This window comes from Phycodurus eques, chromosome 1, assembly GCF_024500275.1.
Source record: "Phycodurus eques isolate BA_2022a chromosome 1, UOR_Pequ_1.1, whole genome shotgun sequence".
Lineage (NCBI taxonomy): Eukaryota > Metazoa > Chordata > Actinopteri > Syngnathiformes > Syngnathidae > Phycodurus > Phycodurus eques.
In genome coordinates, this window is record NC_084525.1 from 1979809 (window position 1) to 1995796 (window position 15988).

Consider the following 15988-nt stretch of genomic DNA (forward strand, 5'->3'; position numbering starts at 1 on the left):
GAAATAAATGACCAATCGATGCCTATTTCTTTTCTGCATTTAAGAAAGTATAACTTTCCACAGTGAAATCATTATTCCGATGACTCAAGAATATCTGCTCCAGAAGGTTCTTCTTCAACCTCTGATGTGTCACTTCAAAATAAGAGCTATAGAACCTTGAAATATTACACAGTTTATGTTTTAAATAGCATTTTTAGCACAGTCAATCATTTTCTTGCAAAAATAAGTGGTACAAGTATCTCGTGTTTCGCGGTAAGACTTGAAGATTGTAATGTAAAAATTTAAAAAATGAACATCTAAAAAAGTCAATTGCTTACAAAATTGGAGCAAGAAAAAGTATGCGAACTTGAGGAGTGAAGTTATTTGAAAAATGTTAATGAAAGTAGTAGTTGCGTGAGGTCCGTAGAGACGCAACGAAACCGCTTGAATGCGTCCAGTGTGTTGTCTCTGTCATTGTCGGCCCTTGAAATGAACGTTTTTGTCGTCAAGCCGCGGCCTCGCTTTCCTGATGAAATAAGGCCTTGTATGCGTTTGAGTGTGGTCACAACATCGACCGACTGTTGTCTCAGTGTCACAAGCATCCAGTGGGACCTCATCTACGATACCTCAAAGTGACGTGCGTGTGCGTGTTAGTGCCACTGATAAAACCCGTAGCTTGTGTGTCTCTGTTGCCACTCGCCATCAGCTACATAACACGCACTCTGCACACATACAAGGTCCTCTTGTGAGAAGTGAGAGGGGAATTGTACAAAAGGTTAAGATGCTTTTTTTATATTTGCGTAATAAGAATTATAAGCCACGGGCATGATCATTATTATAGCAAATTATCATTTGCTGATGATCTCAATAAAGGTATTTATTTTCACCATTTGAGTCACCATGACAGAAAGGAAAGGGAGCTGGAGCAGACTATGCCCTGGACTGGTCCCCAGTCAATCACAGGGCACCTACAACCATTCATTCTCACCAACCATGGATGTCTAGTTAAAATAAAAGCTAAGATGAGGAGAGCAATCAAAGGAAGGACAATGTATGTTTTGACGCCATTTGTGCTGCGTAGGTACATTTCAAGAGTTTTGTTTATGCCCGATTTGCATGAATGCTACATTCAGTTCAAAGGGACTGGAAGAAACTCTTTTCCAAAAAAATAAAGATAAATCAATAAATCATGCGACAGGGCCCTGTTGGTCATAGCATTAGCTTCTTTCTTCTTTTTGGGGTTTTGAATCACCTGAGCGATCGCACCAAATTACACATGAGATTTCTTTGAAAGCATCATTAGATGGAACATAATATGCCTCAGTCAAATCAGTGCTAAGCATATTTGGAGAGCGGTTTGTGAGCTAAGTGGGTTAGCAGGTCCCGTGGCAGCTTCAATGAGGACGTGATGTGTATTTAGGCGAGTGAGTGCGATGAATCCACGGCAAAATGAAGAAACTTAAACGAAGAATGAAGGAACACGTAAAAGGGTTTGCTTTTTTTATTTGATAGTGTGACATTTTTGAAGCTCCAATTTGAGGACTGAATGTTGTCCCAGATTCTTTTTGTCGGACCAGAAACAGCTTTCAGAGCTAAAAGTATAGTGGCCTTAAATAAACTTGGAACTTTGAAGCTTTGAATTTTGCTTGCACATTTTGGGGCAAAACTAATCAGGAGCACGACATTTATCTTCAAGCTTTAGCCCCTGTCACGAGGTTAGCAAAAATGTCAGTTTTTTTTCCAATCACGCACACGCACATACGCACACACTTTCTAGCAAGCAGATAGAGTACAGTTGTTGAGAAATGAAATTGGTTTAGCGATAGGTTGGCACTTGTTGAGAGCCTCATTTATTATCCTTTCCCCCTCTCACACTCTCCATCTCCCCTTCTCTTATTTAGCTCAACGACCTATTCAGGAAGTCGGCGGTACGCAGAGACTTCATGAGCGTTCGTGTCCGTAACCTGGCACCCAGCAACTCCATCCTAGCCTTTGTGGAGGCTAATTTCAAACCGGGTGAGAACACGACTGAACCCAAAAGACAAAATAAGCAAGAGGTCGTTCAAGGTTGTGAAATTATCCACACACACAAAAAAAACTCCCTCAGTTCACGTTCCACTTGTATGTATACTGTGAACTGCAGCAAAATGTCATTTTTGTTGTTGTATAGGAGAGCTCGGATTTGCCGTCTCAATCCCCAGTCGCTATCTGGATTGACAGTAACGAAAGACTAGTGGATCACAATCGAATCGTTACTCCTTGTACTATTCCTTAATAAAGACATGACATTGCCCAACAAATGAAAAATCAAATTTTATTATTTGAAAAAAATATATGGCCCCCTGGTTATAAGTCCGGGTTGCAGTTTTTGTTTTCTTTTTTTTTTAGGGCGCTTTTCCCGGCCAAAACGCTTCTTTTTCAGTCTAAAATGGCTTACTGCGACCAGGATCCCTCGCCGCATCGTGGCCGTAGTCTATTATGCGGCAATCTCGGTGCCATAAAATGCATAAATCTATGCTGGCTGCAACATCTGCTTCTAGTAAGCCAGCAAGTTAGCTTAGTTGCTAGTTAGCGCTAGCTAGCTGTCATCTGCCACAATGTCTTGAATAAATAAACCATAACTTCATCCCAATTCATCTGCCGCAGTCTCGGTCTGCCATGAACATCCGTGCAGCTCCTTACGGTCATCAGACGCCTCGTTCCACTGAGATTATCATCTCGGGATCTCCTTGATCGGTACAACTGCACATATGCGCATGCGCAGTAAGAATAATGGCAGCGGAAGTCAACAAAGCATTGCAGCTCTCTCTCTCAATAAAATACAGACTTTGAGTCATTTTCTTTCGAATGTGAACATTTTAAATCCCTGTCATGCCCAGTCTCGCTTGTAATATTGTCAAATAATGACAGTTAAAAATGCCAACTTACAAAGTGTCGCAGAAATTGATGACTCAAATCTCCCGTTGCAGTTGACAAAAACCCTATCCTATAACAACTGTCGTTAATATAGCTTATTTTTTATGAACCGCATTTAGCGCCCTTCATCCCCGTCATACGGGCTAACGGGCATCGTTAAAGCGACTGTCCTCCGTGGCCAGTAAAGCAAACATCCGTGTCAAACATTATGGGACCAGTTCATCTGGAACATGAAAAAAAAGCAGACTGACATGCAGGTGGAGGACAAGTGGTCCCCGGAGACCCTTCAGCTGTCACAGGCAGGTTTTTTCCGGTATATCCACTGTCAACGCTAAAGAAGCACAAGTCCTGTCTGTTTATTCTGTAGTGCTCCTCTGAGGTCTTGCCCTGAGTGGATGTGCCTGTTCTTTATTATAGATACAAGATACACAGTCGAGGACATCGAGGGAGCCCTGCTTAAACAGCTGAAGGTCTCCAAGGAAACAAGCATCACAGTGAAGAAGCCAGTGGATGAAAATATTCGCTTCAACAACTATGGTAATTGATGGAGGATCGTGTAGGAGTTAATGAATGGTGTAGTTGTTCCTTTTTGGGGGGGGGGGGCTACCACATTACAATCAGGCTAGGGTAAAAAGGGTAAATGGGTTTATAAATAGTTCAGCTTACTGATAACTTTATATGACTTTGTAAATCAATAATAAACGGGTTGGTTTAAGTGATTTAAAACAGTTTAACAGACAGTGTTGGCTCACTATTTGAGTGCTTCAAGACAAAATGACTTCAAGCAATTTATTAGGCAACAAAAACTGATGAATAACTCATGTCTAAACAATAGCCTTAATTCAGGTGTCATTATAAAACTTACATAAATTGTTTAGAAATGGCTTGCTCATGCGACGCGGCGGACGTATTACGAGAACATGTTTCTTGAGTTTGTCTTTTGTGATACATATATACGGATACATTCAACAATTGGAGGGCACCTTGTGGTTGACTACAGTTTTGCATCTTTTTCATTGCCAGGTCCATCCTCCTTACCATTCTTTACCACCACCACTGCGTCAGTCACCACTCGTGCTCCCCCCACCACCACCACCACCACCACCAGACATCTGATAACCTCCCCCTATATCACCCGTCGGCCCCCGGGCACGACCCGCAGGCCTATCACTGGCAGACGGACCACCACGACATCAGCACCCGCCGGCACCCCGATCCCCGTCACCGCCACAGCACAACCGGTCGTCACGACAACGGCAATGCCGCCGACCACCACCATCGCCCACGTCCGCGATAGACTACACAAGCACCAGAGACCCTGCGATTCCCACCCCTGCCTCCATGGGGGTACCTGCGAGGAGGAGGGCAACGGCTTCAGCTGCAAGTGCCCCGCCGGGCGCGGAGGATCTGTGTGCGAGAAAGGTAAGTTTTGTTTTCATTCAAATATTTTACAGTGCCGTGAAAAAGTATTGGCCCCCTTCTCAAAGTCTTATAACGTTGCATAGATTCCCCACTTTAATGTTTAAGATCATCAAACAAATGTACAGATTAGACAAATATAACCCAAGTAAACTTAAAATGCTCTTTTAAAAGAGTGGTTTCATTTGTTAAGGGGGAAAAAAACCATTCAAAGTTACTTGGCCCTGTGTGAAAAAGTAATTACCTCCCTTTTTAAATCATGAATTAATTGTGGCTAATCACAATTTTTGGTTAATTTTCACTGATCACCCAAGCCTGATTACCTCCAGACCTGTTCAATCAAGAAATCACTTAAACAGAAGCTGTCCCGACAAAACCAAGTCGGACAAAAGATCTAAAAAAGCAGCAACAAAATAAGACGATCCAAAGAAATTCCTGAACAGTCGAGAAATAAAGTAATTGACATCTATGAGTCGGGAAAGGGTTACAAAAGCCATTTCTAAAGCTTTAGGATTCCAGCAAACCACGGGGAGAGCCATTATCCTCCAATGGAGAAAATGGAACAGTGGTGAACCTCCCCAGGAGTGGCTGGCCTACAAAGATTACCTCAAGAGAGCAACAGTGACTCATCCAGGAGGCCACAAATGAACTCAGGACAACTTGTAAAGGACTGCGGGCCTCCCTTACCTCAGTTAACGTCAGTGTTCATGACATAACAATCAAGAAGAGACTGGGCAAAAATGGCATCCATAGCAGAGTTGTATGGCAAAAACCACTGTTGACCAAAAAGAAAATAAAGGCTCGCCTTACTTACTTCTTAGTGAAAAAAACCACATCTGAATGATTCCCAAGACTCTCGGGAAAATATTATATTGACCCAGATGAACATTGAGCTTTTTGGAAGGTGTGTGTCTCGTTACATCTGGCGGAAACGTAGCACAGTATTTCAGAAAAATAACATCATACCAACAGTCAAACATGGTGGTGGTAGTGTGATGGTCTTCGCTCCTTCAGGACCCGGACAACTCGCTGTGATTGATGGAACCATGAATTCTGCTCATTCACGTCAAATCCCGAAGGAGAATGTTCAGCCATCAATTTGCGACCTCAAGCTGAAGCGCACTTGGATCCTGCAGCAGGATAACGATCCGAAACACACCAGCAAGTCAACTTATGAATGGCTTAAAAAAAAAAAAAAACGGTCTTGGACTGGCCGAGCCAAAGTCCAGACTTGAACACGATTGAAATGCAGTGGCCTGACCTTAAAAAGGTCGTTCATGCGCAAATAAAACTCAGTTTTTGCTGAATTTAAACAATTCTGCAAGGAAGAGTGGGCAAAAATATCTCCACAGAGATGTGAACCACTCATTGCCAGTGATAGAAAACGTTTGATTTCAGTTGTTGCTGCTGAGGATGGCCCAAACAGGTTTGGGGGGGCCATTACTTCTTCACACAGGGCCAGGTATCTGAATATGTTTTTTTTTTCTTTAATAAATGAAATCACCATTTAAAAACAGCATTTTAAGTTCACAGTGGTTATATTTGTCTACATAAATGTGTTTGATCATTTAAAACGTTAAAGTGAGCCTAATGATACTGTTCATTGAACACATCCTCAAGGCCCTTTCACACCCCGCTTGGTTTTCTTGGTGTTCACTGCGGGTCAGCGCGCAAGGACGACGGCGCCCCAGTGCATGCTTGCCCATATTTGGAAGTGCTTGCGTAACAGGGACGCTTCTTCCCCGGGTCGGTCAACTGCTGTTAGCACTCGGAAATTACTCTGCCAACCACTCTCCTATTGGATGCGCCATGTGATGTCCCCACGACACCGCTCCAGAGTTGAAAATTGTTCAACTCAAGGCACATCACCTTCGCGACAAACACGTAGACAGTGCCTATTTCCATGGATGACTGCTAAAATGTCACACTTCGGTGCTGGTCAAAAACCACAACAATGCGTTCTTGAAATCATTCTTGATACAATATTATTTGATATCTGCATGTTGATACCTGATTACTGACGATACTGTTGTGTGTTAATATTTGATGCCTTTTTATGTATTTTGCCTTTAATAATTGCTCATAACATTTCACCACATCTGTGGAATGACCCGCATTCATTTATCTGCGCAATCAATTCATTTAGAATGAGCTCATCAGCTGGCGTCATACACAGAGAAACCGAAAGATAGGGGGATGGAGAGAATAGGGGCCCAGGGAGAAAATCTATGATGAGGATAATCACAATTGTCAAGAGGCAGAAAAACTCAAGATTCTCGTGCTTGCGTTCGAGGGCGCAAATGAAAAGCCCAGCTCCTTTTTCTCCTCATCATCCCCACTTTAATAAACGAGAAAATCATCTTTGTCAAAAATAAGTCGGGTCTCATCGAGACCCGACGTCGCTCTCCCCCCATGATCTCCATGAAACACCTGTTATACCGTACCCGAACGAAGTGCATCCCAGCGGTTGACAGCATTGACCTTGTTCCCCTGCAGTGATCAAGTACTTTATCCCATCGTTCGGAGGTCACTCCTACTTGGCCTTCCAAACCATGAGCGCCTACCACACGGTGCGCATTGCCATGGAGTTCAGGGCATCCGAGATGACGGGTATCCTGCTCTACAACGGCCAAGAGAACAAGAAGGACTTCATCTCTCTGGCTCTGGTGAATAGCAAAGTGGAGCTCAGGTAACCACTCGTGTCGTGGACAAACTGCTACATCGCAGTTTCTAGCCAATTAGTTTGGGATTTTTCAGGATTTGGGGATGGCCAGCGGCCCTCTATCCCCACAGGAATAGATTCGCCCCGCCACTGAGCAGATCTCCCCATTTAGAATCAAAACAAGAGTAAACGGTAGTAAGTTGACAATTTTTAAAGTAGTTACGTGAAGGATCATTAATGTCATATGTTCACAAATTCCACCTTGACATGTCGCGGAAAGGGGAGGAAACCGTTTTTGCTTCTGAAATGGAATGATCTTTTTTGTCGCCGCTATGAAGAGAAATTGTTTACTATTTTAGTTGTAAATAGTTTCTTTGCATATCTGGAAGAGTACTATGTAAAGTCACTTGCTTAGTCGGAGTCGTAATAGTCGTTCCGTTGTTCAGGGGCTTTGCACCCATGGGGGATGTGGGCGTGTGTGTGCGTATGGGAGGCATTATGGTTAGAGATATGCTTTGAAAATATGTCTCTAATTCTTCATCCCTCGGGTATTTTGACAAAAACATTTCCCGGACATAACAAGACACCTGGAAACTTTTTGGAAATTGGGAAAAAAACGCATCATTTCTCCTTCAACATTTGAATGAATTATTTGAATTTAAATAATTTCTTCCCAAAAAATTGAAAAGACTTGTGTTTAACCTTAGCATTTCTACTATGAATTTAAAATGCTAAGGAATCCCAGTGAAGGAACGTGGGTCATTACAATGGCTTTGGCTTTCAGCAAAGCTATGAATAAAAACAAATACAAGTTATTGGTGGTGATGATGCAGGGAGCAAACAACACTGGCAAGAATTGAAATGTTGACACAGAAGGTTATTGGCGGATTTGCAGGTTCAAGCTGTGAAAGCGAAGCTGTTCATAATCATGTTTGGTGAGATAAACATAATTATGATGCATACTGTATGTGCAGGATGTCTCCATATGATTCAAAAATGCAGAACTATATAATTCAGTGGAAGCGCCCTTGATGGGGGCCTTAGGTAGAGCCGTACATTCAAAGGATCAAATGCAAGCGCTATCAAAACCTCCGCCAGAAAAGATGTCAACGATGTTTTTGTCATATCGGCAGTGGTGTAGAACTGCCCTGTATCATTAAGAAGTGTTTCCGACATATTTTAATGGATCACTATGATACCCTGCGCAAACTACCACCCCAATAATAAACATTTTCCTACATTGTTTTACTTTTTTGACACTTTTAATCAAAACGGCAAATCACTGGTGTATGTTAACAAAAGAATACAAATACATGCTAGGGAAGGCAAGCCTTTGAAGAGACATAAAGCAAGCACAGAAGTTAGAGGTTACCATTACAATACACTTTATTCAAATTCAAATCAATTCTTTTTACAATGGAGCATGTATCCGCAGCTGCCTCCTGAAATCCCTTCTTTCTTTCCACACCCCATTCCCAGTGCAATTAACAGGGAAGTAATCAAGATCAGATGAATCACTTGTCATTTTAAAATGGAACTCAATTCCAGAAATAAGCAGTGAGCTCAGCACTCACAGCTCTGCAAATCCAAGTCACGAGGAGATGAAAAATTATTGGTGGCAAATAATTGCTTTTAGCTTGCCCAATGTGTGGGTGCACATGGATGACAGCTCTCTTTTGGTGTCCTTATTTTCTCTTACAAAGCCTCATTAAATAAAAGGTTGATTCCGAAAGAGGCTTTGAAAGATGGAGAAGTGTGTAATTGCCTCATTACAGGCACATCGTTTGCAATAGCAAAAAAAGTCCTGCACCTTTTTTGCTGTAAGAAGCAGCACTATGTGTCATTTTTTTTAAAACTTATATTAAAAGCTCCAATACCAATTGATGCAATGAGGTTTGTTACTTCGTTGTTGCCATGGTGGTCCTGCATTCCAGCCAGAAACCCTGTGATTTTGTTTTAGCACTGGCATCAGCAAACATTTTATTGCAGAGGTACGTGCCGTGCTTGTGCAAACCTTTTTACCTATTCAAATCATCAAGTGTATTAAATGCAAGAATTGAGTTGGAAATCAAACAAAAAGTAGTATATTGAGTTCACACCGGACTATTATTGGAGCTGGATGTAAACGCCATCAGTGACGAAAAGTGGATGCGACGACACACGCCGCAAACATTGGAGACGTGCTCAAAAGCTATACTTTGACATTTTTCATGATTTTAGGTTAGAGAGTTCATTTTGAGCTGTGTTTTTTAATGAATTGCTGAACAAGTCATCTTGTATGAAATGCAACTAAACTCATTCACACTTTTTTTTCGTGCAAACAGAACAAAATTGAAAAACTTCAATCAGTCAAATCCAGAAATTGTTTTTCATTGGAAGTTTGTGATTTAAAATAAATTCATATTATAAAAAAGGAGATTTTATCTAGAATTACATGTTTCTTTTTTCTTTTGTTAAGTGGGTACGTAAAAAAAAAATCACAAAATATATACATGCTAATTATTGGAGGGCAGCAGAATTTTCCCACAGACCAGTTTTGTGTTCCACACTACGACTTAACAGTAGATGTCAGCAATATTGTATATTGTTCCTTGCCGCTATGTTTTCAACCTAAATGAATTATTAAATCCAATAGTTTGAAATTGTTGTGGAGAAAGTCATTGACAATCTAACATGCGGCGTCTTTCTCAGGTTCAACACAGGTTCAGGTACAGGCATCGTGGTCAGCAACATTGAAATCTCTCAGGGCCGCTGGCATCAGCTGGTGGTGAACCGCAATCGGCGTCACGCCATGCTCAGCGTGGACAACGAGCCGCACATCGAGGGCGAAAGTCCGCGCGGAACCGACGGCCTCAACCTGGACACTGATCTGTTCATTGGAGGAGTGCCCGAAGAAATTAAGCAGGAGTACGTCTTTACATTTGTTCATTACCACACAGTAACAAGAACATTCTGAGTATTCCATCAAAGGCGTAAATAATCGGATGACTATAGCAGCGATGAAAGAAAATCTTTCAGTTGGGAGCTTTTGCTATTGAACCCTGCGTTCTCTTTCCAAACAGCACTTATCAGATCCAATTTTCAATTTTGCTAATGGATTCTGACATTTTAATCCAACATAGTCTTCACCCATATGTCTTAATTGGAAAGCCGGAGGGAATATGCCATCCATCCACCCATCGATTTTCTGAGCCGCTTCTCCTCACTAGGGTCGCGGGGGCGCTGGAGCCTATCCCAGCTATCTTCGGGTGAGAGACGGGGTACAACCTGAACTGGTCGCCAGGCAATCGCATCCGGAGGAAATAGTTGGGGAATTTATGCTAATGTCGTGAAAAAGATCAATTTTAACATTTGCCTCATGACGTACTCTTTGACAAGGAGCTCCTCTCTAAACGGGCAAGTCATAATGTTAGACAGGTCATATTGGGATGTTTATATTTAAACTCGAACTACATTGTTTGTAGACAAACGCGTTGTATCCCACCAGACATCCAGATGTCCTTGTGTCTCCAATATGCACAATAAAATAGTAGGAAAATGGGCAATTACAGTTCCATCAACCCAAAAGATAATGGGGTTAGGGTTAGGGTCATCCTTCGCTGTACAGTTACTCAACTGCATGTCTCCGGTAAAGTAAACATTGTTAGCAAGTTGAATGTAGCCTACGAATCTAGCCTACCATCGTTAGAGCAAATTGTAATCCATAACAGGCGGTATAGAGAAAGGGAGGATGGAGACAGCCGCCGGTGCTCTTTCAATCACTTCATTAGACAAATGGTACCAAAATACAGTCATCAAAAGCACATTCGGTAGCCTTAGTCGACACATCACTGTACACCACAGTGGCTAACGCGACAGCCGGGAAATAGACGGCCGGCAGTCCTTTTGGCTTGATAGAATTCACTGAGACGCCATTTTTGGCTCACATTGAGATCTCAGCTACTGTCAAACACACAAAAGGTGAATGTGTTTTTGAATAAAACTTTGGTTTTCCATCGTTTATCCATCCATCCATATTTTTATTCCGCTTATCCTGTTGAGGTTCGCAGGGTCTATTTTACACTGTCATTTAGTCAGAAGAGACTCTACGCTGCCTGCACCAAAGTCATGCGAGTGTAGCACGACACCATCAATGACTAAAACCATTTTGTCGTACACAACCATTTTTATGTTTTAATTGAAACTTCCGATTCATTTTTCTTCAATGGTTATAGATCGCCTACATTAAAGTTCTCAAACAATCAAGACATCCTATGAGACATGAGCACATTAAATGATCATCAAAATTAAACGATTTCTTTCGAGATCATCGGTATCCAAGGGGTCATTAGCTTCACATTTGTAATTTTAAGCTCTGTCCAATATTAGTGTGATGGGATGACTTCGCCTCCTCTCGCTTGTGCAGTGTAAGGGAGAGGACTGCTGTCGGTTCGGGTCTTGTGGGCTGCATCCGCCTGCTGGACGTCAACAACCGGGTGCTCAACCTCCAAGAGAACGGCGTTGATAATCTCTATGGCAGCGGTGTGGGCGAATGTGGCAACAACCCCTGCCTGCCAAATCCCTGCAAGAATGGGGCCACATGCCAGATCAAAGAGGCAGAGATGTTCCATTGCCAGTGCAGCAAAGGATTCTGGGGTAAGGTGATGACAGAGAAGCAATAACAATCTATTGGGAAGAGTTGATTTAGGCTGAGAGGCAGGTAGTTTCATGTCCCATGTCTGTTTTGTTAATATGCTGACTTTTCTCTGCTGGTTGAGAAAGTAAGACATAAAAACCAAGTAAAAAGTCAACATTAATTTCTGGGCTTGTTCTTACGAGAATTTGGTCGATGGAGGTATGGGGGTCTTTAAAAAAAATAATAATTAGTTTTTGAATGAAACAAATACATCCTGCTTTTAAATCTTGTCAAAAATATTTTATTTTGTACAATTATATTCAAATTACATGCAGAATATGAAGAGAAAGCTCTGACAATTGTCAGGTCAAAGTATTTTCCTTGTGCCAAACACACAAACCAATTGATCATGTTCTCATAGGTTCATAAGCTTTATTAAAAACAAAAAAAAACAATAAATCAAAACACCGTTTTAATATTTTTATTGGAAAAAAAATCATTGTTATTCATTCATTACATTTGTTGAAAAAGCTATTGAAATAGCCTGCGCAGTCAACTAAGCAACTGTGGTGCTAACAAATAGTTCGCTCTTGAAAGTAACAAGTTTCCAAAAGAATTCCTACTCAATTCTTGTGTGAACACATTGACAAGTTTCTTTCACCCAAGGGTTTCACTGTGATCACGTTACGCTGACAAATCCCAAGTGAGCCTGACAGTGCCCGCAGTCCTGTAGTGCCGGAGGTCTGTTTGTGAACACGATCAAGTCGGTGGGTCCAACGCAGACGTAAGAGATTAAATGTTGAGGCTGGGCAGAAACAGGAAAGCGTCCACCAAATGCTCAGTAATTGGCCTTTGGCCTATCTCTGCTTGAACATCCCTTCTTGTTGTTTCTCTCCCTGCAGCTGATGCCAGCTAACAAGCAGCTCAGAGAGAAAATGGTTAAGAGCGGACAGCAGTGCGGCCTAATCATGCGTGCCTCTCGCTGGTTGCTCTGTGGCTTTCAGCAGAAAGTTTCTCGCCAAATTAATTGTTAGGGTAAACTTTTGTGCCTTGATCTTCAACCGGTTTTCACCCACAAAGGACGTGTCCTGTGGGTAGAGAAAGCACGTTTGAACTGAATTGTATTGAAAGAGTTGCAAGAAAAAAAACATCCCAAAACCAGCAGATAGGCAAAATAGCAAGACTGTGTGAGTTCAGTCATGATGGGGATCATTGAAGGTGGTCCTCACCACAAGCTTTGACTCCTAAAGTAATGCCAGGTGACTTTAGTTGAGTAGAGGGCAAAAACATCATCCAACAGACACTACACAGCCATTCGACACGGACCCAGAATCATAGGGAGGCCCTCTACTCTTTCAACTGGGTGTATCATTTTTGCTAAATCATTAGCACGTGACCTCCATTCCAGAGAAAATCCCCCCACTTGCGTGGCCCGTATTTTGCCTCAAATCAGTCGGAAGACCTGTGTGGCGATCCTCTCATGATGGATTTGTTTGCATCTCCAGGTCCAACTTGTGCCGACCTCCATGACCCGTGCGAGCCCAGCAGATGCCATCCTTCCTCCCAGTGCCAGGCGCTTCCCGAGGGAGGCTACAAGTGTGAATGTCCGATGGGACGTGAAGGGAGGCACTGCGAGATAGGTAATGTATAAATGATGTTCCAACTCATCCACATAAGAGTAGCTTCTTTTTCATCAAGCAATATATTGTGGTTCAGTTGAGTATGGTCCATAATTTTCTTTGCCTTTCCATTTTCAAAAATGTGATGGCTAAATAATTGATCCTGACTTTAACAGGATTCTGACATTGTTCCATGGGCATGTCTATTGCTAGTCTTTAAAAGTTAGCCAGAAAAAAACTTTTTATCAAGCCAACCCCATTTTCTTGTGCGCTGTTTGCTGGTTTGAATTCACTGTGGGCACACGCTATGTTGCCACGCTGCGATGCCATTTGCATAGCTGACGCAGCTATCATTATCCTGCCTACACACTCCGCATTGCGAACCCAGTGCCAAAGTGAGCTGGACTGATTGGTGGAAAATTCGTTTGCACTCAACAATTCTCAAGAGTTGCCAGGTTTTTTTCTGCATCCTCCCTCAGTTGCGCCGTGTGGTCTTCCCAACTTGTGACATTTCCATCCATTCTGAATCAAAAAGCAAGCTCAAACACGAGAGAGCATAAAGGGCAACCGGTGTGAGCCCGCGGGGTTGGTGAGCATCAGAGGTACTGTGGGTTGAAACTAAGGAAGGCCAACTGCAGGTGATTGGCCCGCTGTATCGACTCTGCAATGGCTGTTAGTGAAAAGCAGCATTCCTCCGTGCCTGCTTATCCGCAGGTGTCGGGTTCAAACAAATGTGTTGCCAGAGAGCGCCACACGTCAGAGAAAGAATGCGAGTCGTCGTGCATAAAGACTAACTTCCTGATGTACGTGTCAGTCTTCTTTCATGATTCGTCAATGCATCGTTGCCCTGTGTTACTGCACAGCTTGGGCGAAAGCTTGTGTACTTCTTTGTTCTGTCTAAAGATGATATATCATCGATAGTGCGTATTATTTCAAAAACCATTATTTCATCAACCCTGGCACCCCAAACCCTTTGGGAGTTCAGAAAAGCCAAAGGGGAATAGTGTGAGTCCCTGTTAGCAGGTGAATCAAATCAAATGGATGGAGTTGAAGCAAAATCGATGCCATCCCATTGAGAGTGTCTCCCATTCCAAAAGGTGATTTTTATTTCTTTATTTTTACAACGGAATCAATGCGATGAATAATCACAGCGGTCCTCCCCGACGGCGGTGATTAATGGGGCCGTCAGTCAGCCGCCGACGGCCGCTCGCAGATGAAGCACCGACGGCCTGGTGGACGAAGCCCCTGCGACAGTTAAAAAGACAGGACCTTTTCACGTAAATCGCTCTCAAGGTTTCGTAGAGTAATACGTTGACGTTCACGCAAAGCTCGCATTTCAATTGTGCAGGGCATGACCACTCCTCGCTATTTGGCATTAGTTCGATCAGATTAGTAGTTGAGAACGAATATTGATCACTCAATTTACTTCAAACGGAATAGCATTACTGTAGTACGACTCTCACTAGAAATTGTAATCACCCCAGAAATTACTATTGAATGCAGAGAGGCGTTGTTGCCATGCCGAACAAAATCAAAGAACTGAATCGAGGACTATGTTCCACGGCATTCTGGGGTGCAAAGGGTTTTTGAGTGGGGCGTAAACCCCGTACACCCCATCCCCTGTACCCGGGCATCAGCACGCCACTGCCCCAGATGCCATGCAAATAAGCGAGCAGTATAGGAATGACATCAGAGCAATGGCTTTGGATGCTTAGTAAATATGATGAGGCAATGTCATGACATTGTTGCTCATAATCTTGCTTGTGATCTTACTTCCTGAAAATGTCATTCACTGAATATCTAAGGTCAAACACGATCTGTTCTGAGGTCCAATTCGTTTAGCTTTACGTACCATTTTCACACAGTTAACAGTGAAAATAAAATGAATGAATACCTTTTTTTTTTCACACTCAATGCGCCTTCGTAACTGAGAAGGCATTTTTAAAGTAACATTTAAAGATGATTTGTTTCTTAAAATAAGGAAACAAGACTTAATATTGAATTGTAAAAACAATGAAATAGTGTTTAATGATGAATGAAAGTTGCTTCTTTTCAAATTAGTTTTGCAAAAAAAAAGAGGTTTTATGCGACTTTTGTAAAACTTCCAAGGGGCTTTCAACTTTAGACGTGCCATTGCATTTAGGTGGATACAACTTACCGTAAGTTTGAGAAAAGTGCAATTATTTTGAATGAGCCACACATTTTGTTCCTTGCTATGGCATGATAAAAAAAAAAAGAGTGGAACAGAAAAAGATGACAGGCACACAAAAGCATGCTTGTCCTACAATGCGTGTTTCTGAGAATTCATGTCATAAACATAAATTGCTGATCCTTTGCTTTTTTTATTATTATTATTATTACACGCAGAGTAGTCTGACGATTCAGAGATACAAAAGCACTCATATTATGGTCCACATGAAGAAATACGTGTAGGACCGCAGGAGGACAAAACTCAGCTTCAAAAAGACTTGAAATAGAATTGAATTATGCACTTTTCCCTGCAAGATGTTAGTCATCGGCTCTGTTGCTATATTAGCATCAGGACCGGTTGAATATTGTGCTAGCCCTTGGTCACAATGCAGATTACGTAAAATAGAATACCTTGTGAGTCGACGACAATCAGTTGTGTGAGACCGGTCAACTTTTAAAACAAATTTGTATTCCAATAATACAGTGTTGCCTTGAGGTACAAGTTGAATTCGTTCTGTGACGGCGCTCAACACTTTTTTTTTTTTTTTTTAGTCAGGAAAATAGCAGTCTTTAATATTGTACTTTATA

The 15988-nt window shown here is 42.1% G+C and overlaps 1 protein-coding gene across 1 annotated transcript in view; it reads left to right on the top strand.

The window, feature by feature from the left end:
* agrn (agrin) overlaps positions 1–15988 on the top strand; it is a 248631-nt gene that overhangs the window by 204627 nt on the left and 28016 nt on the right. Inside the window, 7 exon segments of the mRNA XM_061671858.1 lie at positions 1881–1995; positions 3313–3432; positions 3919–4317; positions 6811–7003; positions 9668–9883; positions 11382–11611; positions 13097–13231. Coding sequence (XP_061527842.1) covers positions 1881–1995; positions 3313–3432; positions 3919–4317; positions 6811–7003; positions 9668–9883; positions 11382–11611; positions 13097–13231 — 1408 coding nt within the window.